We start from the raw sequence: 26,112 nt of genomic DNA, 5'->3' as shown, positions 1-26,112 counted from the left end.
TCATTCTGCTCCTTAGCCAGCACGCTCTCAGTGGGTCCCTGAAAATCTTTGTCAATATCTGCAACATGTTCATTGCATGAACCAACATCCCGCTCCCCTTCTGCCACCGTCTCCGCCTTCTTTGATGGCAAAACTTGCCGGACAACTTGCGGGCGGTACTCTTGCTTATGCCCCATCCTCCCACAGACAAAACACAACTTATGTATACCTTCATAACAGATAGGCTGCTCAAACTTGCCAATCAAAATAGCCGTGGCTAGAGGTTTATTCACATCCACTTGAACACAGAGCCTAGCAAATCTTCCTCTCGATTCAGAGGCCGTATGCGTATCCACCCTTAAGACATTGCCTATCGTCTTACCGATTTGGTGCAACGCTTCTGCATTATAATATTCAATCGGCAAATCATTTAGTCTTATCCAGACAGCAATGGAAGAAACGTTAGCCATCGCCGGACAAAAGTTTGGCGTCCACGGCCTGATGGAAAAAAAGTGCTCACCGATAAACCACGGTCCCCTTTTCAGAACAGTTTCGAAATCTTCTCTCAAATAGAACCTTGTGAGAAAGAACCCATTTCCTAAGCCCACGCAATCTAATCTACCCACTGGTTTCCATAAAGCCAAAAGCCTATTATGGAGGTAGTTAAACCCAACAGACCGGCCATAAACCTTCACAATGAGAGTTTTTGCCCACGGTGTACGAATCCGTTGCTTAAGATCCTTGGAGAATTTCACTGCTAGAAGGCCGTCACGAAGAGCTTCAAACTCATCATCTGACTCCACATCATCTTCCATAAGGTCGCCGAAACTAAAAGCCTGCGTGAAAGCTTCTAGAATCTCGCCTACCAGCTTTTCTTTGAACGAAGTTGCATGGTTCCAGGGGCTGAAACCTTGACTCGGCGTTGAAGGAGTAGACTCCTGGCCATCTTGGAAGCCTGCATGGCTAACTTTTTTAACTTTTTTATTACTATGTGCTAATTCCTCCTGTTCTTCTCTAGAAAGGGAGAGAGAGCGTTCCATAGAGAGAAAACTACTTTTTCTTCTTCTTCTTCTTCTTCTTCTTCTTGTTTTCTTTTTTTTTTCTTTTTTCTTTTTAATTAAAAAAAAAGAAAAAAAAGATCATGGTTCTAGTCATTTCCTACTCCACGGAATAATCCCTCTACATATATGACCTGAGAACCTAATTAAATATTAATAATAACTCAAATCCAAACACTTATGACCTTTGAAAGCATACAATGAATGTCTATTTTATAGTGAAAAATTAATTTTCATGCATTTATTGTATTTGACAAGTGAAACAAATCAGCCTTATATGTCTTTTTTTTTTTTTTTTTTTACAAGATAGAATTCTATTCTAGCTTAATCTAAATGTATATGTGTGTGAAGCTCTTTATTGGAGACTTGAACCCCGACCCTTACCCCCACACTCTACTAGCACTTATACTTGTGGAGTGACCATCACACCAAGAGTGTGCGGTGATGCCCTATATATCTTATTCACACTATAAAAAAGCAAATAGTTGTACTCTAAACTATTATGTTTTGTTTTACTAAAAAAAAAACTATTATGTTTTGAGGTTCAAATGATACTCTAGTGATAATGACATTCTTTCTTGCTAATTTAAATATGTGGTTGGAACTTCACCCCTCTACTCCCCCATTATCTACTTACCTAAAAATAACTATTAAGTTTCTATTTTGTTATTGTTTTTTTTTTAATAGCTAAAATGTACTTCTCATCTCTAAAATTAAGTGCAAATTTGATTTTTATCCATAAAAATTAATAAGTAACAATTTCGCACTTAAAATATCTAAAATATACTCACCATTCCATTTATTTTCCATTAAATTTATTCTAAGTTACAATATCTTTTTAATGTATCATAACACTACGTTTATAGATTCCAATTAACTCAACTGGTAAAATCTCTGATCGTGAAATAAGAAATTTAGGATTCAAACTTTGCCTATATCAAAACCTAACTAGTGTCTTGATCTGGTGATAATAATGAGCAATCATTATAGAACAGACATCATAAGTTGAAATTCTATCTGATCTATAAAAAAAATTATAGCAACGCTTTGTTTGCTATTGATGTAATCTATATAACAACAAACCAGAAAGATGAAATTCATATCTTATAAAAACTTCAAATAATTTAAATTTTTAAATGACAAAATTTTAAGAACGAAAAAGTATATTTCATTTTCACCTCTTTTTTGTTTGCCCCAAACATGGCTTAGCACGCATTCTCATAGACCAATAGATAACAGGCTGATTTCTCCAGGCCTAATATTCCCATAATAAATTGGACTCATCAAACCCAATTCCGTTCTTTACAAAGCCCAATTGTCCAAAGTTCAAAATAAATACCGGGTCACACCAATGACCCATTTTCCGACAAAAAAACCCACTAAACTCTCCCTTGGCATGGATTATTTTTGCCAATTTATTTTATTATTCAGTTTATTTTTGCTACTATTCATGGGTCTTACTGTACTTTTTGGTACTATCATAGGTTCCACTGTATTATTTCAACTAAATTTTATCTTTATCTACAGTACTTTCAACAAAAAAGTTTTTAATTTCAATAAAATAAGCGAATCTCAAACGGAACTTACATATGATAAGCAAAAATGAAGTACATGCATTTATTGTATTTGAAAAGTGAAAAAAAAATCAGCCTTATATATCTTATTCACACTATAAAGATGCAAATAGTTGTACTCTAAACTATTATGTTTTGTTATTCTAATATATATATATATATATATATATATTTTAAGGTTTAAATGATACTCTAGTGGTAATGACATTCTTTTTTCTTAATCTAAATATTTGGTCAGAACTTCACCTCTCTACTCTCCCAATATCTACTTATCTAAAAAGAACTATTAAGGGTTTTTTTTTGTTTTTTTTGTTTGTTTTGTTTTTGTTGTTTCAATAGCTAAAATGTACTTCTCATCTCTAAAATTAAGTGCGAATTTGATTTTTATCCATAAAAATTAATAAGTAACAATTTCGCACTTAAAATATCTAAATTGTACACACCATTCCGTTTATTTTCCATTAAATTTATTCTAAGTTACGATATCTTTTTAATGTATTATAACACTACGTTTGTAGATTCTAGTTAACTCAATTGATAAAATTTCTGATCGTGAAATAAGACATTTAGGATTCAAACTCCGCCTATATCAAAATCTAACTGGTGTCTTGATCTAGGGATAATAATGAGAAATTATTATAGAGTAGACATCATAAGTTGAAATTCTACCTTATCTATAAAAAATTATAACAACACTCTGTTTGCTACACACGTAATCTATAACAACAAACCAAAAAGATGAAATTCATATCTTATAAAACTTCAAATAATTAAAATTTGTAACATTTTAAATAACAAAATTTTATGAACGAAAAACTATATATCATTTTCACCTCTTTTTTGTTTGTCCCAAACATGGCTTAGCACACATTCTCATAGACCGATCGATAACAGGCTGATTTCCCCAGGCCTAATATCCCCATAACAAATCGGACTCATCAAACCCAATCCGTTCTAAACAAAGCCCAATTACCCAAAGTTCGAAACTAAAACCGGGTCACACACATGATCCATTTACCCGACGACAAAACCCACTAAACCCCCCCTCGGCAACTCCAAAAAAAAAAAAAAAAAAAAAAAAAAAGCGAAAACGAAGTGCATGCCACTAAAAACCCAAACCCACCTGACAAATTCGCTTCTTTCAAATGGAATCTCTTACCTCTGCTTCCTCAACTTCTACGCTATTGTCGCTCCGATCCAAATTCTCAAAGCCCCAAACACCGTCGGTCGGTTTTACCCATTGGGTCAAGCCCAAGCCCAAGCCCAAGTTGGAGGTCCGGTGTGTATTGGAAGCCATGAACAACGCCAGCGCCGCCGCGGAGAATGACAAGGAGGTGAAGCTGTGGGGTGGAAGGTTCGAGGAGAGTGTGACTGACGCGGTGGAGCGGTTCACTGAGTCGATATCTTTCGATAAGGAGCTTTACAAGCAAGATATCATGGGGAGTAGAGCCCACGCTTCCATGCTCGCCAAACAGGTTTTCCTCTTTTTGCTCTTTTTTTTTTTTTGGGTGTCTGTTTGTTTCCTGAGAAAATGTCTTGTGGAAATGAGGAATTATGATTTTTGGAATGAGTGACACTTTGTGAGTCTCAAAGTCGAGGTTTTTGATTTTGATTTTGATTTTTTTGTTTGTTTTGGTTTTGGCAAGAATATTCTTCAAAGTCCTTGGAAGTGTGTACAACTGTAGTGTATGTTCTATTATATGTGGAGTTTGTTTGTTTCCTTAGAAAATGTTTGATGGAAAAAAGAAAAAGAAGTGGAAATGAGGAATTGTGATTTTTGGAATGAGTGAGGTAATTTACATGTAATACCGACACCTGGTTGAGTCTCAAAGTCAAGGTTTTTAATTTTTGTACAAATATAGTGCATGTTCTATTTTTGTTGTACAATGGGTGGTGATATGTGTTATAATGTTGCATGTTCTATTATATTTGGAGTCTGTTTATTTCCTGAGAAAATGTTTGATGGAAAAAGGGAAAAGAAGTGGAAATGAGGAATTGTGATTTTTGGAATGAGTGAGGTGATTTACATGTAGTACTGATACTTGGTTGAGTCTCAAAGTCAAGGTTTTTTATTTATTTATTTTTTGGGTACAAATATAGTGCATGTTCTATTTTTGTTGTAAAAATTTAAAACTCATAGACAATGGGTGGTGATATGTGTCATTATGTTGTAGGGATTGATGAGTATGAGTGATAGGGATAGTATTCTTCAAGGTCTTGATGAGATTGAGAGGAGCATTGAGAATGGCGAATTTGTTTGGAGAACTGATAGGGAGGATGTGCACATGAACATTGAAGCAGCGCTTACTGATAAGATTGGTGAACCTGCCAAGAAACTTCACACTGCTCGGAGCCGAAACGATCAAGTCTCGACAGACTTTCGCCTGTGGTGTCGTGATGCTATTGATAAGATTGTTGCACGCATCAGACATCTTCAGGTTTCAATTGTGATTTTGGCATTGAAGAACGAGGGACTTATCGTTCCCGGTTATACACATTTGCAAAGGGCACAGCCTGTTTTGCTGCAACATCTTCTCTTAGCATATGTTGAGCAGGTTTGAATTTGATACATTTTTGCACTATCAAAGACTATGGTTTACTGTTCATGTTCTAGCTGTGTTTATAGATGCTGGTTTTTCTGGACATTTTTCTAAAATCCTGTTTTTAATTAATAAGAATATATAGAACGAAATCGTCTCTCCTTTGAGAACAGGGAGAAGACGTTGGATGAGTTAAAGGTTTTATGCCAGCGTCATCTTTTTGAGTGGTCTCGTTGTTGGGGCTTTACTGATTCCTCCAGAGTTTATGTTTTCCCTTAGATTATCTTTCTGATCTCCCTCTCTTTTGTGTTATTTGTTTCTTGTTGTTCATCATCATGAACAACTTGTACTTTTCATTTTTTTCTCATTAATAATAGTTCTCGTATTACCTATCAAAAAAAATATATATATAAAAAAAAAGTTGAAAAGAATATAGGTGCACGAATGCTTGATACAAAATAATTTTGCTTAATTGGTACATTTCACACAATTCGGTGAATTTTGAACCCATGAACTCACCTCTCCAATGCTCTTACGAAAGGAGGAGGTGCCATTTGAGTCAGAGCGCATTGGCATGCTTGATGCACAACTAAAGGACTCTAAGCATTATGAAATAGCAAGACAGGCTGTTGGAAAAACAACCATAAGGATGGACTCTTAAGCCCCTCTAAACTTAACATTCTTTGATTGAAGCTCTTTGGTGTTTCCCATAATAATAATGCTAGGGACAACAATTTTCACTAACTTTTTCATTTTGTTCTTTTAACCATGCATAAATTGCCGATAACGTTATTACTGGCATAATCATGAGAGTTGAAACATTTACTAAGATGTACTTCCTTTTTTTTGAACTTGAAGAGACTTGGCCATAATGTTGTCTTGTAGCTTGAACGTGATGCTGGTCGGTTATTAGATTGCAGAGCTAGGCAGAATTTCTCCCCTTTAGGTGCATGTGCATTGGCTGGCACTGGCCTTCCCATCGATCGATTCATGACTTCAGATGCTTTGGGATTCACTGCTCCCTTGAGGAATAGGTATGCCCTTGATAGTTTACTCCTTAGGTGTCATAGGTGAGAATTTTTGGTCTTGTGGCAACATGCAAAATGTTTTAACAGTTTGTGGTGGTGTGTCTCTCACAGTCATCTGTTAATTCCAATCTCACATTATGTAATAAAAATGCATATGCATGGTGATTGTTGTGTAATGATCTCAGCTTATCAATGTGGTAAACAGACTACAAGAAATTGCATATATCTAATGTTGGATTTTGTCTGGAGATTTTCTTGTTTGGTTTAAAGATGAATTTTGATGCTAAGATACAAAATGAGAAAGCAAACATATACCATATGGACAAGAATTTGTTTTCAAATGGTGCCTTAGAATTTGTTTTAGAATATCTATGATCTGTCTGCCCCACATGATCAATTTGAAGAGCCTGGCAGTGATGGTTTTTTGTCCATTTGCATTCATCTGCTGGACGTTTTTGCTTTGTATTTTACATACTTCTTGATCTCTGGCATCCACAAATAACTGGTGACATTTTATTATTTTGAATAGTATTGATGCAGTTTCAGATCGAGATTTTGTGTTGGAGTTTCTTTCTGCTAATTCCATCACAGCCGTTCATCTTTCTCGGCTTGGTGAAGAATGGGTACTGTGGGCTTCAGAGGAGTTTGGATTTATTACACCAAGTGACTCTGTTTCTACTGGAAGTAGTATAATGCCTCAGAAGAAAAATCCAGATCCAATGGAACTTGTTCGTGGAAAATCTGCCAGAGTCATTGGAGACCTGGTTACTCTTCTCACATTGTGCAAAGGGCTTCCTCTTGCTTACAATCGTGATTTGCAGGTAGAATGCTTTCATTTCTTCATTTGGTGAGCCAAAAGAAAAGGAGAGGGGGGGGGGGGGGGGGTGTGGTGGGTCTATTTCAGCCTTCGTGCATTGAAATCTGATAACTCACTTCATGTCTAGCTTACCTGCTTACTAGGATACATATGTATGCATGTAACAATGATTCATTCACAAAGCATACTTGCATGCTTGTATTATGTGTTAAATCTATAAATCTTTTGAAAGTAGTTGAAGATATTATAGATGCTTTACACTTATCAAAAAAGATATTATAGATGCTTTACTTCTTTCCATGAAACCTGGTACAGCTTTCTTGTTTGAGCCATGAATCTTCTATATAGGACAGAGTTTGAAAAAGCTAGCTTACCTATATATATACACTCATCCATATTTTTTTTTAAATCCCGTCAGTCTTTTAAATATTTGTTTTCCTTGACACAGGAAGATAAGGAACCTGCATTTGACAGTGTAAAGACAATTTTGGGGATGCTTGAAGTGTCAGCAGAGTTTGCTCAGAACATTACCTTCAATCAGGAGAGAATACGAAAGGCTTTACCTGCTGGTCATCTTGATGCCACCACTCTTGCTGATTATCTTGTGAAAAAGGTAAGCCGTATATTTTGATAAACTTTTTCACCAATGGGTGTAGTTCTTTGATTTTCAAATTTCCAGCATGAATAGAAATGCAGCACTGAAACTGCTATGAAAGAAGTTCCACAGTTGATCCTAGTATGTTTTTACACCCTTGGAATTGTTGATCTTAGCCACCTAATTTATGCATCGCACTGGGATAAAATATATTTCAGCTTCAAGTTGGTTGACATTTCTAATATTCAAATGACCCATAAATTGCATGCAGAGATAGTGAGGAAGGAATTGCAGTTTATACTTGCACCTCAAGATTTTTTAGATACCAAGCCTTCCTCTCTCTCTCTCTTTGGTTTCTCAAAACTTGTTACTCATAGTTTATTTATTATTGTTATTTTCTTTCAGGATGTTCCTTTCAGAACTTCTCATGACATAGTTGGAAGGTCTGTAGCCTTGTGCGTCTCAAAAGGCTGCCAGCTTCAGGACCTGCCTCTAAAAGAACTGAGAACTATAAGCCCATTTTTCGATGAGGATGTATACGAGTTTCTTGGAGTAGAAAATGCAGTGAAGAAATTTAGCTCATATGGTTCCACAGGATCTGAGTGTGTTGCCAGTCAACTTGACTACTGGGTTACTAAACTTGAAATAAAATGAAGCTGACTCTGGGAGTAAGTGGTGCTAGAGATCACTTTGGGACTTAGAATGGCGGCGCAGTGAGCATCAAAGACTTAGCAATAGGATTTGTGTTAGGCATCAAGATGGTGATATAAACACTATTTTTAGATCAACAATAGAGCAAACCCTTTGTTGCATGGAAAAAGTTCTTCATGAGTTATATAATAAATATTGTTTGTCTTTCAAATTAATCTACATTATGTAGTTCTGATGCTCATTCCGTTTCCACCATCGTAAACGCTCATTTGGGGCAAATAAAAAACGACTGAAGTTTTGTCTCCCATTCTACTCCTCACTGGGACAACCAAGTCTCCTCTCTGTAACATATAGGGGTCCTGAAGGTCAGTAATTCAATCATATTAGCTGCATCAGGGTTTCGTGCTATGGAAGCCCTTATAAACGGCACTGAGATCTTTATGTAGGCTTCAAGTTCAAAGTTTAAGTACAAGACCTAGAGGAATGATTATACAATTCTCAATTCATATGTTTGGGCCTGTTTCAATGTCCCATGCAAACTGAATTAGTTGGATTGAAATCTTTGACACGAAATTCTGTATTCAATTATGGTGGAAATTTTCGAGAACCCATCACTCTGCTTTGATGGAGTTTAAATGTATACTTTTTAACTTCATTTCACACTTGCCGATGCTGAGTTTGAGGGGCTTCTGACCAAACGATACTTTGAACTGAATTTCATAAGCTATAGCAATAAGCAATGGTTCACCTCAATTACGAAGGTGACAGCAGGCTGCAGAAGAAGATGAAAACCCAATTTTTCCTATAGAAAACAAAAATTCAACAGCACTCAAGCAACCAAAGTTGAGTATCAAATTATTACACCATATCAAATACACAACCCATTCTGTAAAAGATCCATCAATCTTTACTAAAAAAAAAAAAAAAAAAAAAAAAAAAAATCCACTCCTTATATTAGATCCATGTACTCTCAAAATTCAAATAGAAATTTTCACTTCAAGCTGATGCCATACATTTCAAACTTCTGTGTTGGTGTGAGTAATCTACGAAGAGGGGATTAAGGAATGATTGTCAAGTCAAAGGCAGCAGTTCTCTTTCTGATTCAATGCTCTAGCCTGCCGTACTAGATATCTTGAAGTAGGAAACACCAGTCACCTTACTAACAAACAAATTCATCAAGCTGATCAGAATTACTCTATATCAATGGTCTGTTATTTGAGGACTGCTTGCTGTACAGGCCCGGCTAATTTCAAAACAGTATCTGCTTGCACTTCACTTTTTATCTGCTTTTCTTGGGCCTTTGATATTTTCAGGAAGTGAGGAAGGTGGGTCTACGGTTACAACCTGAATTTCTGGTTTTCGCCCTTTCTTCTTCCGGGCAGGTTTTAAATCATCTGATTCAATCTGCAGGGATTCAAATTCTCTGTTAGCAAGGAAGGAGAATATGCAGCAGTGTAGCACAAGATGGATCCCATCCATAGTGCTAAAAGAAAATAGAACAACACCAGCAAGCATTAAGTTATGAATATCAGTTGCAATAAGGGGATTGCAGTCCCTAGAGAGTTCAAAAGTTCTTATGAGACAATGCAGATAGCCAGGTGCCAGAACATATAAGGTGAGTAGACAGCAAAATATCATTTCCTAGCGTGTTTGGAAGTGCTGAAAGCTTAATTGCTTATAGGTTAAAGATAGTTGTAGCTAGAAAAAGTAAGACTTTAAAAAACTGTACATAAGCAAATTAGTTAAAAGGCTAGTGCCAAATAGACATGCATTTTTAAGTACTAAATATGGGAATGGCTTGGGTAAAAGACAAATTTGTGGGAAGAATCATACCAGCCTATTCCCAATGTCAGATAACGGTTGCTTTCTTGTCCTATGATTGCCTTTCATCTCAGCAGGCTTCTCGTCTAGTGCACGCTGAAGTAGCATTGCACCTTGCGAAGCAACTGTATCGGTCTTCTCTGCCTCAACGATCTCTGAACAATTCAGAACGCTTTCAGCCATCTCTGATTGTGGGGTGCTACTCAACTTGACTTGAACTGCTTCTCTATTGGTGCACTTAGAAAGTGCACAGCCACACGATTTTCCACAGCCAGCACCAGTAGATCTGCATCTGCATTTCGTTGTCTTGCACAAAGACTTCTTGCTGCATGAGCAGCAAATCGTAACTGCATTTTTCTCCTTTGCAGCATTAATGTCCCCAAAATGTTCCGATTCACATGTATCCAGGCTGTGAAAGAAATCTTCGCTACTCCCAGTAGAAAAGGAGGGTTGGCCTAAATTATCCTGATCAGCAGATGTTTAAATATTTAAATATCATAGTCTATTCAAATTCATACAAGTGAATTAATGTATTATTTAATTTTGTACAATATGAATTTCTCGTACATCAAAGCTTTATATGTGTTACAGCCAAATAAACTAACCTGTGATTTCCCCTTATGAACAAATTCAGCCTTTTGAATTTGTAGTTGTCTAACCAAACCACTTAGGCTGACTATTTGTTCCTTCAGATCTTTTATATCTTCATCCTGCTCCAAGCAATCAACTTCTTTCTCCTGTAATGGGCACCTTTAAAGTTCAAGAAGGAAAGGTTCATCAAAGCATGGAATAGCCAAATAAACTGCCAGGGAAAAGAACACAGAACAATCCGGGAAGAAAAAATCAGCAATAAAGTTTCTCACCTAAGATTTTCTTGCTTCAGCAATTCTGATTCTTCCCTGAGCATTGCAACCTCCTCAGCCATCCTAGCCATCCCAGTCATGAATTGAATAAAACAGGCATACCAGAAAAATGGTTCCACATGCAGCTTGAGATTGTTAAAAATAGAAGCTTTAATTTATTTATTTTTTTCAAATTAACCTCTAGAAATGCAGTAGTACATAATATTGCCCAGTTTTATCACCTTCAGTCTCCATAATACCCTACCATAAAAATTCTGGATAGTGGTATAGGAGGGAAATATAATATGCATATATATACCCCAAACAAAATGCTAAAAAAAGCATATGCTGTGAGACATATTTGATACTTAGCTAGGGATATACATGACTCTAACAAAAGATGCTCAAGAGATATAACTTGTTTTCCTTCAAGGCAATCAGAAATGTAAAATACAGTATGCATCCACGCTCCTCTCTGTACATAGTTTCTTAATGGAAGAGTTAAATTTTCAATAATAAAATTTAGTGTCAACTACTTTTCCCTACAGGTATATAGAGCCTGTCAGCATCTAGACCAAATCTAGTCATAACAACAGATTATATTACAAGAATAGAAATTTTTTAAGTAACATGCACATTTGGTGGGATGGCAGGTATTGAACACATAACTTCACTCTTTACTCTGTTCTTACAAGTTATAAGAGGAGCCAATGCGCCATTTGAGTTAGAACAAAACTAAAACTACTAAAATAATGAAGTTTTGAGTTTATTCATACCAAGGACCGAACCTTTAGCAAAGAGAACATATGAAAGCACTATATTAGTATTAGTTCAACAGGGGTAAAGATACAAAGACTCACTCTTCCATTTGACGTTCATATTGAGAACATAACTCATGTAACCATGATGAGGTTCCAAACTCATGCTCAACACCCTCCAGGACCTGCACCAACCATTTCAAGTGAGGTGAAATATAAGAACTCCCCTAAAAGAAACTAGAGACCACAAAGTCCCAGGAACCAATCTAGGCATGGATTAAAATCAAATACAGATGATCTCGTTCAGCACAGTCAGCAATTACACATGCATCTGTAGCATATAACTTTGGTCATTGCCTTTATGATTGAACTAAAAAATATGAGTTCCCAGTGTTATAAAGGTACACTTTGCTCTTTATCTGCAAGACTGGACTGTCCAAAATAGAAGCACCGTTTCAGATTTTGGTCTTGAAATTCTAATATGAGGGGGAAAAAACTTCTTGGTAATTGGTGAAAAATGTCATGTAATCTTGAAGAATTTTAGTCTGTCAAATCAAACTATAGTATCAAAGTCAAGTAGCCAGAAATTTTGAATAGGAGCGCATGGAAGAAAAAAAGACCACATTCCAGCCATGATTTGCAGTTATTTGGCTTAGGGAGTACATACCTATTTCATGGGTTTTTTTTTTTTTTTTTTTCCTAATAATATATAAAACATATTAAGGTTTATATTCCAATTATTTAACCAAATTAACTTGCAAGTAAACACCCATGCAATGAATCTATGCAAAAATGTCATCCCATAAGAAGCACAGCCAAATGGCACTTTACATATATCACCAAATAATTAACTGATCAATGTAAATGCAGTGTGTAAATCAGCCACAGATTTTAAATAATCCTTCCAATTCCGTAACAAAATACCTGAACTCCAGGAGTTTTGCCAACTCTGGCACCTACACATAAGATTTAACCAAGACAAAGATAAACAGATGTCAGATTGTATTATAATGGTGGAAAACAAACAAGAACAGAATGAAGCACTAGATCTCCCAACCAGCTGATCTGCGTAACAAAGCCTTTCGAGATTCTATCAGCTCTCTTAGCCGTTTTGTGGCCGCAGATGCCTCTTCTGTCTTTCGTTGTAAGACCTGCACAAAAGGACCAAAGTTAGGAAAACAAATTTCCAGAAGGGACTCACTTCCCCTCCCCCCACACCCCCCCCCCCCCCCCCAAAAAAAAAAAAAAAAATAGTAAGCTTATATCATCATAAAGAAAACAAGGCTTCACCATCTTTAGTCTCTGGTTCGAAGCTAATAGCTTTTGCATCTCATACGCATTCCTCCTTTTCTCCTTCCTAAGCTGTTGATGCAGATATTCCAAAGAAATCAAATATATTGACATAATGGAAATCCCAGATAAAATGCCCACAATCATCCAGATGTTTCAACAGCAACCTTAAGAACGCAAAGCAAGTTACTAGCATGAATCTCTGTAACGCTAAAGGTAGTAAAAATTATTTGAGCGCATGTTCTCACACCATTGTATGATTTGCTCTAGCTTCAAATTCAATGGCTGTGTATGACCAAGTTTACACTTACTACCAAGACAACTTGAGCAATACGTATTTTCTCAACTAAGTCCAACACATACTCCATACAAGCAAATATAATAAAAAGACTTAACTGCATGAAGTGTTAGACAGTACCATGACAAATTCTGATATGCTGACACATACTCAAAGCATGATCAAACAATGCATGCAAGCAATCTTTTTTCTATTGAGACTAAGTAAGGTTCTATTATGTAATGTCAGTTGAAAGGGACTTTGATGGAGAAGATAATTCATATTGCGTTACAGGCACCTTGAACATATTTTCATGTATTAGATAACCAAATTCTATACAATATTATAATCAATCAACATGGCACCACATTCAATGAATAATACTTAAAATACAAGGTCTCATAATAAATAAAAAGTTTAAAACTCAAACAATTGTGAGTAACAAAACCCAAAGAAAAACATTAACCCAAAGGTTTGTTAGTAAAAATCAGAAAGCAAATAAATAAATAATCAAGAAATGATGATAGATAAAGATCGGAACATCATGCAAGGTAGAGATCATGATTAGAGCCTTTATTGGACTTCATAACAAAATATTTCCATATTTCAGTAAGGCTATATTTATAGAAAAATAAATGAATAAGATGAAACCAAATATGTGTAGAAAGACATCATCCTGAATAACCTAAACATAACAAACTAAAACATTAAATCTTGGACAGTCTGAGGAGGAGAAGCCTAATTCAAAGCATAAATTTAAGACCAGTGCATAAGAATCAAACCAAGATCCCCAAAGATTTCTTTTTCAACTTAACTATGGTGCCAATCTTTGAAATTCAATCTTAAGAAAACGATTAAATGATGCTGAATCCTGTAGTAATGCATATACCTGAAGAACTTCTTTTTCCAGTGAAGCCTTGCTTAATCTAAACTGCACAGACTCTAGCTTGTTCTTACAATGTAGTTGAACCTAAATATTAAGAAAGTGTTAATACTGGAAACCATGAAATGAACAACAGTTTATATAGACAAGCTCATCTACAACAATACAGCACCTTCTGAGCCTTTAAACTTTGGATCTCAAACTGCAACCTTCTTGTTGCTTCATTGCCCTTTGGTCTTTTAGTTGAGAGTTGAGACTGAACATGTTGTTTCTTCTTCAACTCTGTAACCTGCAAAAGCATAATATGGTTTCAGAACATGCAATGATGTTGTTATTAAAACATGTTATCACTATGCAAATAAAAAGTAACCTGTTCTTCAAGGACATTCAGCTTTTGCAGATAATCCTCTTTAAGCTTTTCAACACCACCATTAGAAGCAGGTGAAAGTGAACCATTCGCTACTTTTCCCCTTAGTTCCTCAATCTCCTTCTGCCAATTTTGAACAAAATTTCAATAAGGAAGCAATACTGAAATACTCTTCCAAAGTTTTTGTTAGAATAATGGACAAAAATAATTAAACTCACCATTTTCTAACGGTTTAAACTTTTAGGACATGCAGTAATTTGTCATGTTGTTCGAGTAGGTAGTCCTAAGTTCAACCTTATACCCATTTTACCTCCCACTTAGAAAGTTAAAATATCCCATGCATTTGGTCCTATTTATTAAGTGGGAGTTTGGACTCACACATGAGGGTAATATTAGAATAATGGTTCAAATTTCATCATTTCTTAACAACTTAAACTTTTAGAACAACCAGTAATTTATCAGTTTTCTCTGAAAACTCAATTGCATTTAGGGAAATTTTATTTTCGAAGAGCTTATCCTTGTCTTGTTTATAACTTTCTCTCATCAAATAAACCCTAAGATCCAAATATCTGAAAAGCAGGATTTCGATCATTTCTGCACACAATCTCAGCTACCAAAGCAATATCAGATTCAACCTAACGGAGTTTCGTTGTTAACTCAAAGTCCCTGTGAATGAAAATTTCAAGTAATACCTATAGCCCAATCAAGTTAAACTTCCAGATGAAAATAAAATTCCTAGAAAAAGACTCAAAAGTCAAACACACTTTAGCAGCTACTCTTCGACATTTCCTACATTTTCTTATCATCCAAACAGACTCGTAACAATCACAAAACCAAAAATAGCACACGATCACATTCTCGGCAACCAAACAGACACCACAGAACACAGCCGACGACCTTGAAAATCAGAAAATCACTCATCCAAACTAATAACAAAATATTAAAAAAAAAAAACAAAAACAGAAAATCCAAATCCAAATCCAAATCTAAACACATAACGGACCTGAAACGCTTTGTTTTCTTGTTCGAGCTGACGAACTCTCTCCTCGTAATTCTGCTTTCGCTTATCATCAGAACCTGGCGACGATGAAGAAGCAGCTGGACTCGCTTGCTTTGAGCGACGATTCGCCTTCTTCATCTTCTTCTGCAATTCAATTATGGCTAAGATTTTTCTTCTATCTCTCTCTCTCTCTCTCTCTCTCTCTCTCTCTCTCTCTCTGAAATGAAACCCTAATTAATACGGACTCACCTATTTGTTTGAATCGGATTCGAATCCGAGGGAGGCTTTTAAAAAAGCTAAAAAAATATCGTTAATGGTAGAGAATAGAGATCCATGTTTCATTGCTCACTGCTCTTTTTAATTATTACAATGATTTTCTCTTTCATTGTTCATTCATTCATACCACGACAACTCCTAGCTTGCCACGTCGGCAGTGGAACTACTACAATGGGAGCGAAAATTTTGAAATTCAAATTTGTAAACGAAACGTTGTCATTTGGACTTTTTGAGTTTGGGCCGAGAAGGACCCAGACTCTCTGTCTCTGTGGCCCATCTGGCCCATATGTGGAACGTTGTCGTCCGGGATTGATTTACAAAACGACGAGCCTTTTTTTTTATAAAAAAAAAACACAAAGAGGGATTATTTGGGGGTGAATATTCAGTTTTTTATTAGCGTTGTCATAAAATAACAGAATACATAAGTCCACATGTGGACTATCAAAAAACATAAAATCTTGATTTGAATCTAATCTTATTCTAGTTTAAGCCAATGCATCCGCACATTTGTTAGCTTCATGAAAGCAATGCTTCATCCTCACTTGAGGAATTTGATTGATGAAGGTCTTGCAATCTATGATAAGAGAAGCATGATATAAATTACTATAAATTCTTCAATAACCCAGCCAAGCACAGCTATACTGTCAAGCTCTTTCTCGTTTGCCAAAGGTTTAATGTAATACAAAGTATCAAATCAACCCTAGTGTTGATGCCACCCCTATAGATCGAATGAACCCTTTAACCCATCTCTCACTATGGTCATAGATTAAATCCACTCCAGAACCAATGAGCCTTGAACGCACAATCATACCCTCCATTTGAACCCATTATGTTGACGTGATAATAGTGTCTATATAGGGAGTTCAAGTTCAACTTGTTTTGGAGAGACAATTTCAATGTTGAAACTTGGAACTTGTCTTTTAGACGAGTTTACTAGAAGGCTATTCCCCAAATAGCTTTAAAAACTATTAATTTAGCAAATTATTTCTAAAAATTATTTATTTATAATTAAAACATAACCTGGTATACATGGACTTGCTCCTTCTTGCAGGTCATCTTGGAAAAAAAAAAACGATTTCGTTCAACTTTATCTTTTTGATAATTCAATAGTTACATGAGGAAGTAAGGATTTGAACTATGGACATCTTTTTTGGACACACCAAGAGATGTTAATTGAGTTGCAAGATTCTTGACCACTTTGTTTAACTTTAAAATTGTGAATTTAATTCACTTAATCATAATTCCAACATATATAAACTAAATAATCTGAATAACTAGCTTAACTTCGAAGGAAGTAGTAAGCATATGATGGTAGATATCATGTCTTTTGTAAAAAGCCACAAAAAACTTCTTTCATGGAATCCTGATAATTGCATATATCCCAAAGTTCACCATGTTGGTACCACTTACCAAGTAGGGGCAAGGATATTAATTCAAAGGCCATTGTTCCCTTTTCATCTAATGTTCTTTTCGGATGGAAAGGACTTGCGGGAGCAAGAATGCTAGACTCCTCCATTGATTCATCCGATTGAACAACATTCTTCCCATCTCACTGAATAGATTGCTACTATTTGATGCAGCCCATTGCATAGGGTAACTCAATATGAATAATTCTAACCCATATTGTGAGGTATAATTCTTCCACCTGGTCAATCTCTTTTCATACTCTCTATAGTTCCAATCTAGAAATTTCATGCCTTAAAAAAAGATCCCAATGGTAAACTCAAAAAAGTTATGGGAAAAGAGCTTATTTTACAACTCAAAAACTTAGCTAATGCTTCCACATTCGGCACAATTCCTACTGGCACTATCTCACTTTTGTTTAGGTTCACTCTCAACCCCGTGAATAACTCAAAAAAATACAAAATAAATTTCAAGTTTAGAAGTTGCTCCCAGTCCACTTCACTGAAAATTATAGTATCATTAGCAAACAACAAATGAGAGATAGTTAAAGCATCACCATTCCTTCCCTCGATTATGAACCCCGTCATTATTCCTTGCTTAACTGCCTTATCAATCATTGAACTGAGCACTTCCATGATAAGGATAAGCAAAAGAGATGACAGTGGATCTCCTTGTCTCAGTCCTTTGGAGCTTGAGAAAAAGCTTGAAGGACTACCATTAACAAGTACAGAGAAACTGACAGAAGATATGCACATCTGTATCCATCTGCTCCATCTCTCTACAAACCCGTATCTCTCTAACAAATATAGAAGGCTCTCCCAACAAACATGGTCATAAGCCTCAATATTAACTTTGAAAATTAGTCCTGGCAATTTGCTCTGAACTCTACTTTCCAGGCATTCATTTGCTATTAGGACAGAATCTAAAATATGCCTTCCCCTTGCGACTGCATTCTGTGAATCTGATACCAGCTTACCCATTACACTCCTCAATCTATTTGCCAAAACCTTCGTTAAGATTTTGTAAGGACTTCCCACCAAACTAATTGGGCTGAAGTCTTCAATATTAGATGCAAGAGCTATGAAAGAGGCATTTAAACTCTTTTCAAAGGTGCCTCCCATATGAAACTCGTGTAAGAATCTCATCACGTCTTCTTTGATCACTCCCCAACATTTTTGGAAAAAAGCTATGGTGAAACCATTGGGACCAGGAGTTTCATCCCCATTCATGGACTTTAGCACTGAAAACACTTCATCTTCTTCAAACACCCTCTCGAGCCATTCTCTATCTTCCTCCCCAAGGGTAGAAAATTCAAAACCATCCATCTTCGGGCATGTTTCAACAGTTTCTTTGTACAAGTTCTTATAAAAAGCAACAATCCCATCTTTAATTTCACTCTCTTCCATGAGCATTAAGCCATCCACTTCCAAGCTCCCAATATACTTAGCTTGTCTATGGGAATTGTACAATCTATAAAAGGATTTTGTGTCACCATCCCCTTCCTTCAAACAATGTGTCCTGGAATTTTGTCTCCAGGTCATTTCTTCTACCTGAACAATCTTTTCTATCCCAATCTTCAATTCATCTCTACTCCTTATTTCTTCATCATTTAAGCCACTCTCCTCCTTTAACTCTAGCCACGATAGCTCACACAAAGCTCTACTTTTCTGCATCCCAATCTCTCCAAAAATCTCCTTATTCGATGTTTTCAGATCACCTTTTAGCTGATTGAGTTTCATGAACAAGACAAAGCTGGACGAGCCCATAAACCTATACATTTCCCACCAACTCTGCACCTTATCCACGAACCCAGGTACTTGTAGCCACATATTTTCAAATCTGAATTCACATTTTCCTCTACTAGAAGCACCACAATCCAACAAAATGGGGTGATGGTCTGACACTAGTTGTGAAATCAACCTCTGCACTGCATCCAGAAAGTGTTTCTCCCACACTATCGAAGCCAAAAAACAATCAATGCGAGAGAGAGAAGGTTTGTCCTCGTTATTACCCCATGTGAAAGGGTCACCTTTTAATGGAAAATCCAGCAACTGAAGCTCATTGATAAAGTCCGAGAAGCCATGCAATGCTTGTGAAAAATCACGACAATTCCATCTTTCATTTGGAAATCTGAAAAGAGGGAAAAGAGTTAAATTCTTATATTACTGCTAAAAGAAACTATTTAAGTAGGTTACACATGCACTCGGCGGGTTTTAAATCCATGACTCTGCCTTCAACTCAACTCTGTTCTTACAAGGTAAGGAGTTGCCAATTGAACAAGATTTTACTGGCTACAACTAACAGAAACTTGAGTTGTACAAAGCTTAAATTACTAACTAAGGAAGTTCTGAACTGATTCAAGGACAGAACCTTAGAGAGACTAGCCACCAGAACAGATGAAAGGACTATATTAGCCTTAATTCAAAAGGACACAGACCAAACAGTCACTAAAGAACACAACTGATATCCTTGAAAATTAGATCACTCTACCAAACTAATAAAAAAATATTTTAAAAATCAGAAAATCCAAATCTAAATACATAAGATGGATATAGCACAGACCTGAAACGCTTTGTTTTCTTGTTTGAGCTGACAAACTCTCTCTCTCTGTAAGGTTGCTTTCCCTTATCATCATAAGCTGATGAGCCTTAAAAATAGATCCCAATGGTAAATCCAAAAAGTTTATGGGCAAAGAGCTTACTTTACAACACAAAACTGCAGCTAATTCTTCCACATTCGGCACAATTCCTACTGGCACTATCTCACTTTTATTTAGGTTCACCCTCAACCCCGTGACTGCCATAAAGCACATCAAAAGACATCTCAAGTTTGTAATATGTTCCAAGTCCACTCCACAGAAAATTATAGTATCGCTAATGCGAGATAGTCAAAGCATCACCATTCTTTCCCTCCAGTTTAAACCCCGACATCATTCCTCCCATAACTGTCTTATCAACCATTTTACTGAGCACTTCCATAGTAAGGGTAATCAGGAGGGATGACAATGGATCTCCTTGTCTCAGTCCCTTTGAACTTGAAAAAAAGCTTGAAGGACTACCATTAACAAGTACAGAGAAACTGACAGAAGATATGCACATCTTAATCCATCTTCTCCATCTCTCTCCAAACCCATATCTCTCTAACAAATATAGAAGGCTTCCCAGGCTTTCATTTGCTATTAGGACAGAATCTAAAATATGTCTTCCCCTTGCAAATGCATTCTGTGAATCCGATACCAGCTTACCCACTACACTCCTCAATCTATTTGCCAAGACATTTGCTAAGATTTTGTAAAGACTTCCCACCACACTAATAGGACAGAAGTCTTCAATATTAGATGCACTTCGTTTCTTTGGAACAAGGGCTATGAAAGACGCATTTAAACTCTTTTCAAAGGAGCTTTCCATATGAAACTCATGTAAGAATCTCATCACATCTTCTTTGATCACTCCCCAACATTTTTGGAAAAAAGCTATGGTGAAGCCATCGGGACCAGGAGCCATATCCCCATTCAAGGAATTTATTGCTGAAAACACTTCATCTTCTTCAAACACCCTCTCAAGCCATTCTTTGTCGTCCTCCCCAAGTGAAGAAAATTCAATACCATCATCCACCGTTGGGCGACTTGGGCCCCATTCCTCTGTTTCTTTGTACAAGCTCTCATAAAAAGCAACAATCCCATCTTTAATATTGCTCTCCTCTGTGAGCATTAAGCCATCCACTTCCAAACTCCCAATAAACCCAGCTTGTCTGTGGGAATTGGACAACATATAAAATAATTTTTTGTTACCACTCCCTTCTTTCAAACAATGTTTCTTGGAGTTTTGTCTCCAGCTCATTTCTTCTACCAGAGCAATCTTTTGTATCACAGTCTCTGATACATCTCTACTTCTCATTTCTTCATCATTTATACCACTCTCCTCCTTCTTTAACTCTAGCCATGATATCTCACACAAAGCTCTATTTTTCTGTATCCTAATATCTCCAAAATCCTCCTTATTCCATGTTGTTAGATCATCTTTTAGCTGGTTGAGCCCATAAACCTATACATTTCCCACCAACTCTGCACTTTATCCACAAACCCAGGTACTTGTAGCCACGTGTTTTCAAATCTGAATTCACGTTTACTTCTACTTGAACCAGCACAATCCAACAAAATGGGGTAATGGTCTGACACTAGTCGTGAAATCAACCTCTATATCGCATCTAGAAAGTGTTCCTCCCATTCTATCGAAGCTAAAAAGCGATCAATGCAAGACAGAGAAGGTAGGTCATTGTTACTACCCCATGTGAAGGAGTTCCCTTCTAATGGAAAATCCAGCAATTCAAGCTTGTTGATAAAGTCCGTGAAGCCATGCAATGCTTTAGGAAAATTATGATAATTCCATCTTTCATTTGGAAATCTGAAAAGTGGGAAAAGAATTAAATTCTTATATTACTGCTAAAAGACATTTTTTAAGTAGGTTACACATGGACCCGGTGGGTTTTAAATCCGTGACTTCACCCTCAACTCTGTTCTTAAAAGGTAAGGAGGTGCCAATTGAAAAAGATATTACAGCTACAACTAACACAAACTTGAGTTCTCCAAAACTAAATTACCAAAGAAGAATGTTCTGAACTGATTCATGCCAAAGACTGAACCTTTGAGAGAGTAGCAACGAGAAGAGATGAAAGGACTACATTAGTAGTAATTCTAAAGGAGAAAATATACAAGGACTCACTCTTCCATTCGACTTTCATATTCAGAACATGATCCATGTAATGGTGTTGTGACTTCAGGTTCATGCTCAACAACCTGCACCAACCATTTCAAGCGAAGTGTAATATCCAAGAAATATAAGAACTCACCCAAAAGAAAATATAGACCAACAAAAATCCATGAACCAATTTAGGCACGGATTAAACTCAAAGACAGAGGATTACCATCCAGCAGCCAGAAATTACACATGCACCTGAAGTATATAACTTTTGGTCCCTAGCCTTTATGATTGAACTAAAATAGTAAAATGTTTAAGAAGTCCCAGTGCAATAGATGTTCGGTGAACCCTTACTATGAAGGCTTTACTGTCCAAAATAAATATGATGGGTAAAAGACTACTTGCCTAATGGGTGTCATGCAATCTTGAAGAATTCAAATCTTTCAAATCAAACTGTAGTACCGAAGGGAACTTTCTGCAATCTTGCAAAATTAGGATTGGAGTGGATGGAAGAAAGTTGTCTGCAATCTAGCCATGATTTTGTAGTTATTTGCACTTAATAAGTGTGCAAGTATTTCTTCTTCTAAATTATGAAAACATAATAATGTTTTAATATCTTCAACAAATAATATAACCAAACCAAATCCCCAACTCACACACACCGGGCAATTACAATGAGGAATCCCTAAATTCACTTGCTAGTAAATGTCCCCAAAATGGTTATATGCAAAAATGTCATCCCATAACAAAACAAGTACATCCAAAGAGCATTTACTGCTAAATGTAGAAGCACGTGTGAATCACTGAGAGTTTAATGCTTCCAATTTGGTTATACCTGAACTCCAGGAACATTGCCAACTCTTGCACCGACATGAGATTTAACTGAAAATAAGAAAAACAAATGTCAATGTATCATAGTTGTGTTAAATAAACAAGAACCGCTTTGATGGTCAGTAGATCTCCTAACCGGCTGATCTGCATGACAAAGCCTTTCCAGATTCTAACAGAGCTCTTAGCCATTTTGTTGTAGCCACAGACGCTTCTTCTGTCTTTCGTTGTAAAACCTGAAAAAGGCATAAAGGTAGGAAAAAAGTTGTCCAGAAGTGTCTCACTAAAAAAGAAAAGCTTCAATTAGTAGTAGGCTTATAGTGCCTTAAAGAAAACACAGATTCACCATCTTTAGTCTCTGGTTCGAAGCTAATAGCTTTTGCAACTCATACTCATTCCTCCTTTTCTCCTTCCTAAGCTGTTGATTCAGGTATTTCAAACAAATAAAACACATTGACATAATAGAAATCAAAGATTAAAAAAAGAAATCAACAATTATCCAGATGTATAAATAGCTATCTTAACAAAGCAGAGCAAGTTACTAGCTTGTATCTCTTTACCGCTAGAGGATAACATAAAATATTTGAGCACATGTTCTATTTTACAATCTCCTCAAGCTAGAAATTCAATGGCATCAAGCACGCACCACGTTACCACTTTAAACTAAAATAACTTGAGCAATATATTTTTCCCTCAACTAAATCCTATGCATACTTCAAACAAGGCAATATAATACAATGCCCCAACTGCATGAAGTGGTGTTAGACGATACTATGAGATATCCTGATACACCGAAACATACTCAAAGCACAATCTGACAATGCATGCTAGCAACTTTTTTTCTATATTGAGACTAAATAAGATTCTATTACGTAATTTTAGTTTAAAGGAACTTCTGATGGAGTAGTTTACATGTGAGTTACAGACACTTTGAACATTTTATGAAATATAAGATATCCAAATTCTAAAGAGTATTATAATTTACCAATGTGGCACCATATTCAATGAATATTATCTATACAAGGCCTCATAAGAAATTGAAAATTTTATGTGTTTCAGCTTTTTGACATAAATATAAAAAAGTCAATCAAATAATGAGAACAGACCCAAGGAAAATCAAATATAAAATACTAAAACCTCAAGAAAAGAACTCAATCAGCCCAAAGATTTGTCAATAAAAATCAGAAAGCAAGAAAAAATTTAACAAGAATTACTGCTAGATAAAGATGGGAGCATTATAAAACATTAAGATCATCAGATTACCCTTTTATAATATTTTTTATGACAATAGTCACAATATAGTTCAATATTTCAAAACAGATATATTTAGATAAATAAATGAATATCTGAAGCATGCATCTCAGAGACCTCTGAGGAACCCGAACAACAATAACATAAAAAACTCAAACATGAAATCCTGGACAATTTGAAACCAATACATAAAAATCAAACAAATCGAACTCAACCCTCCTCAAACATTTTATTTTTTATTTTTCCAACTTAGAAATGGGCTAATCTTTAAAATACAAGCTTAACCAAAAGATGGAATGATGTTGAATCCTATAGTAATGCATATACCTGAAGAGATTCTTTTTCCAATGAAGCCTTGCATTCTCTAAATTGCACGGACTCTAGCTTGATCTTACATTGCAATTGAACCTAAATATTAGGGAAGCATTAATGGTGTAAATGATAAATATGAACAATAATTTACATAGACATGCGCATCTTCAACAATAAGGCACCTTCTGAGCTTTCAAACATTGATTCTCAAACTGCAACCCGTTTGTTGCTTCGTCACCTTTGGGTCTTTGAGTTGATCGATGAGATTCAACATGCTGTTTCTTTGTCATCTCTTTAACCTGCAAACACAGAATAAGGTTTCAGAACATGAAATAGTGTTATCAAAACATCTAGTTACAACGCAAACAATAAATTCACCTGTTCTTCAAGGACATTCAGCTTTAGCAGATAGTCTTCTCTGAACTTTTCTACACCGTCATTAGAGGCAGACGAAACATTTGCAAGCTTTCCCCTTAGCTCCTCAATCTCCCTCTGCCAATTTTGACAAAAATTATGATAAGTAAGCAATACCGATATCCTGGCTTTTAACTTTTAAGGTGATGTTTTTTAAAACTGACTTTCCATGGGTAGGGGGGGAGGGTTCTCTCGAAAAGCAAATAATCTTTTTAAAAGTGCTTTTCTGTGCTTTCATTTTCATATCTGGATTGAGAAATAATAGCCTTAGTACACTGATTTATGAAATAATTATTGGTAAGGCTGGGGCTGAAAATCCTTCTAATTTAAATAAGCCAAATAGCTTTACAATGCCGAAATATTTTAACCCATAATCTTAGCAACCAAACTGAAATAAATAAATGCCCTATGGTCTTATAATGGAGTTTCTATGTGTTCTCAAAGTCCCTAAAAACATAAATAAATAAATAATGAATACTTTCAAGATTCAAAAACACGAGTTTCTACTCTTCCTAATTTCAACTTCCCATGACTCAAAATTAAAAATCTTAAAGAGTCAAAATCACTTTGACACTTGCGCTTTGACTTTTACAGATTTTCTCACCAGCCAAACAGACTTGTAAAAACAAAACCAAATATCTTGTATCAACTTCAAGTGGAAATCATCCTTTTCTCAAGTATGTTGTTCACTAAACTTTAGCCCGTGAGCCATTTTAGTCGTCAAGTTTAAAATGATCATTTTTAGTCCCTAACAAACTTAAAGTGATAACTTCTAGTCCCTAAAAAACTTAAAGTGAATTATTTCAGTCCCTAACAAAGTTGAAGTGACCACTTCCACTTCCAAAAAATCTTAGAGCTATTGGTTTTAGTCCATAACAAACTTAAAATGATCGTTTTTAGTCCCTAATGTGTCTAATAAAGCGATTGCTTCTAGTTACTAAAAAACTAAAAAGCCAATCATTTTTATTTTAGTCCCTAACAAACTTAAAAGTAATCGCTTCGGGTCTCTACAAATCTTAAAAGCAATCAATTTTAGTCTCTAACAAACTTAAAAGTGATCCTTTTTAGTCCCTAACATGTCTAATATAGAGATAAATGTAGGGCTAAACTTTAAGGACCAATAATTTGCACAGGATCACATTGCTTTCAATTGTTTTCCCACATTTTCTCGGTAACCAAACAGAAACTACTAATAGAACACAAAACAACAATGACTTGGACCTGAAACGCTTTGTTTTCTTGTTCGAGCTGACGATGACGAAGAAGCATCGACTGGGCTCACTTGCTTTGAACCACGATTCTTCTTCTTCTTCTTCTGCAATGCAATTAAGGCTGAGATTTTAAGCTAATAGAAACTAGGAAATGGAATTTCAAAACCCTAAAAATCGGTGAATCAATTGTGATTTTGTGTATAATAAAGGTCTCGAGCTTAATGGAGCGAAGAATTTGG

The 26,112-nt window shown here is 35.9% G+C and overlaps 2 protein-coding genes and 1 long non-coding RNA gene across 5 annotated transcripts; 1 reads left to right on the top strand and 2 right to left on the bottom strand.

Moving 5' to 3' along the window:
• The first annotated feature begins 3,687 nt into the window (after positions 1-3,687).
• On the top strand, positions 3,688-8,457 carry LOC126698196 (argininosuccinate lyase, chloroplastic). The gene is made up of 6 exons (XM_050395242.1): positions 3,688-4,086; positions 4,786-5,166; positions 6,037-6,185; positions 6,709-7,000; positions 7,445-7,609; positions 7,997-8,457. The coding sequence occupies exons 1-6, from the start codon at positions 3,757-3,759 to the stop codon at positions 8,243-8,245; spliced, it is 1,566 nt and encodes a 521-aa protein (XP_050251199.1). The 5' UTR covers positions 3,688-3,756; the 3' UTR covers positions 8,246-8,457.
• A 565-nt stretch (positions 8,458-9,022) lies between these two features.
• LOC126698197 (kinesin-like protein KIN-4C) lies at positions 9,023-25,946 on the bottom strand. Of its 3 annotated transcripts, XM_050395244.1 has the most exons (13): positions 15,730-15,853; positions 15,484-15,624; positions 14,484-14,603; positions 14,286-14,402; positions 14,120-14,200; positions 12,954-13,025; positions 12,721-12,814; positions 12,588-12,619; positions 11,766-11,848; positions 10,927-10,989; positions 10,669-10,813; positions 10,076-10,528; positions 9,023-9,646 (listed from the first exon to the last, which is right to left on the bottom strand). In XM_050395244.1, exons 2-13 carry the CDS (start codon positions 15,616-15,618, stop codon positions 9,515-9,517), a joined length of 1,527 nt encoding a protein of 508 aa, XP_050251201.1. In that variant the 5' UTR covers positions 15,619-15,624; positions 15,730-15,853; the 3' UTR covers positions 9,023-9,514. The 3 variants fall into 3 exon arrangements, with proteins under 3 accessions (XP_050251201.1, XP_050251202.1, XP_050251200.1); XM_050395245.1 differs by lacking the exons at positions 15,484-15,624; positions 15,730-15,853 and adding an exon at positions 25,884-25,946; XM_050395243.1 differs by having other exon boundaries at positions 15,484-15,844.
• LOC126698198 (uncharacterized) lies at positions 24,264-24,739 on the bottom strand. Its single transcript, XR_007646407.1, has 3 exons — positions 24,627-24,739; positions 24,431-24,547; positions 24,264-24,344 (listed from the first exon to the last, which is right to left on the bottom strand). It is a non-coding gene; the product is annotated as an uncharacterized LOC126698198 (long non-coding RNA).
• Positions 25,947-26,112: the final 166 nt, after the last annotated feature.

Source organism: Quercus robur, chromosome 9, assembly GCF_932294415.1.
Source record: "Quercus robur chromosome 9, dhQueRobu3.1, whole genome shotgun sequence".
NCBI lineage: Eukaryota > Viridiplantae > Streptophyta > Magnoliopsida > Fagales > Fagaceae > Quercus > Quercus robur.
Note: the sequence above shows the minus strand (reverse complement) of the source record. Positions and strands in the feature narration are given on the sequence as shown.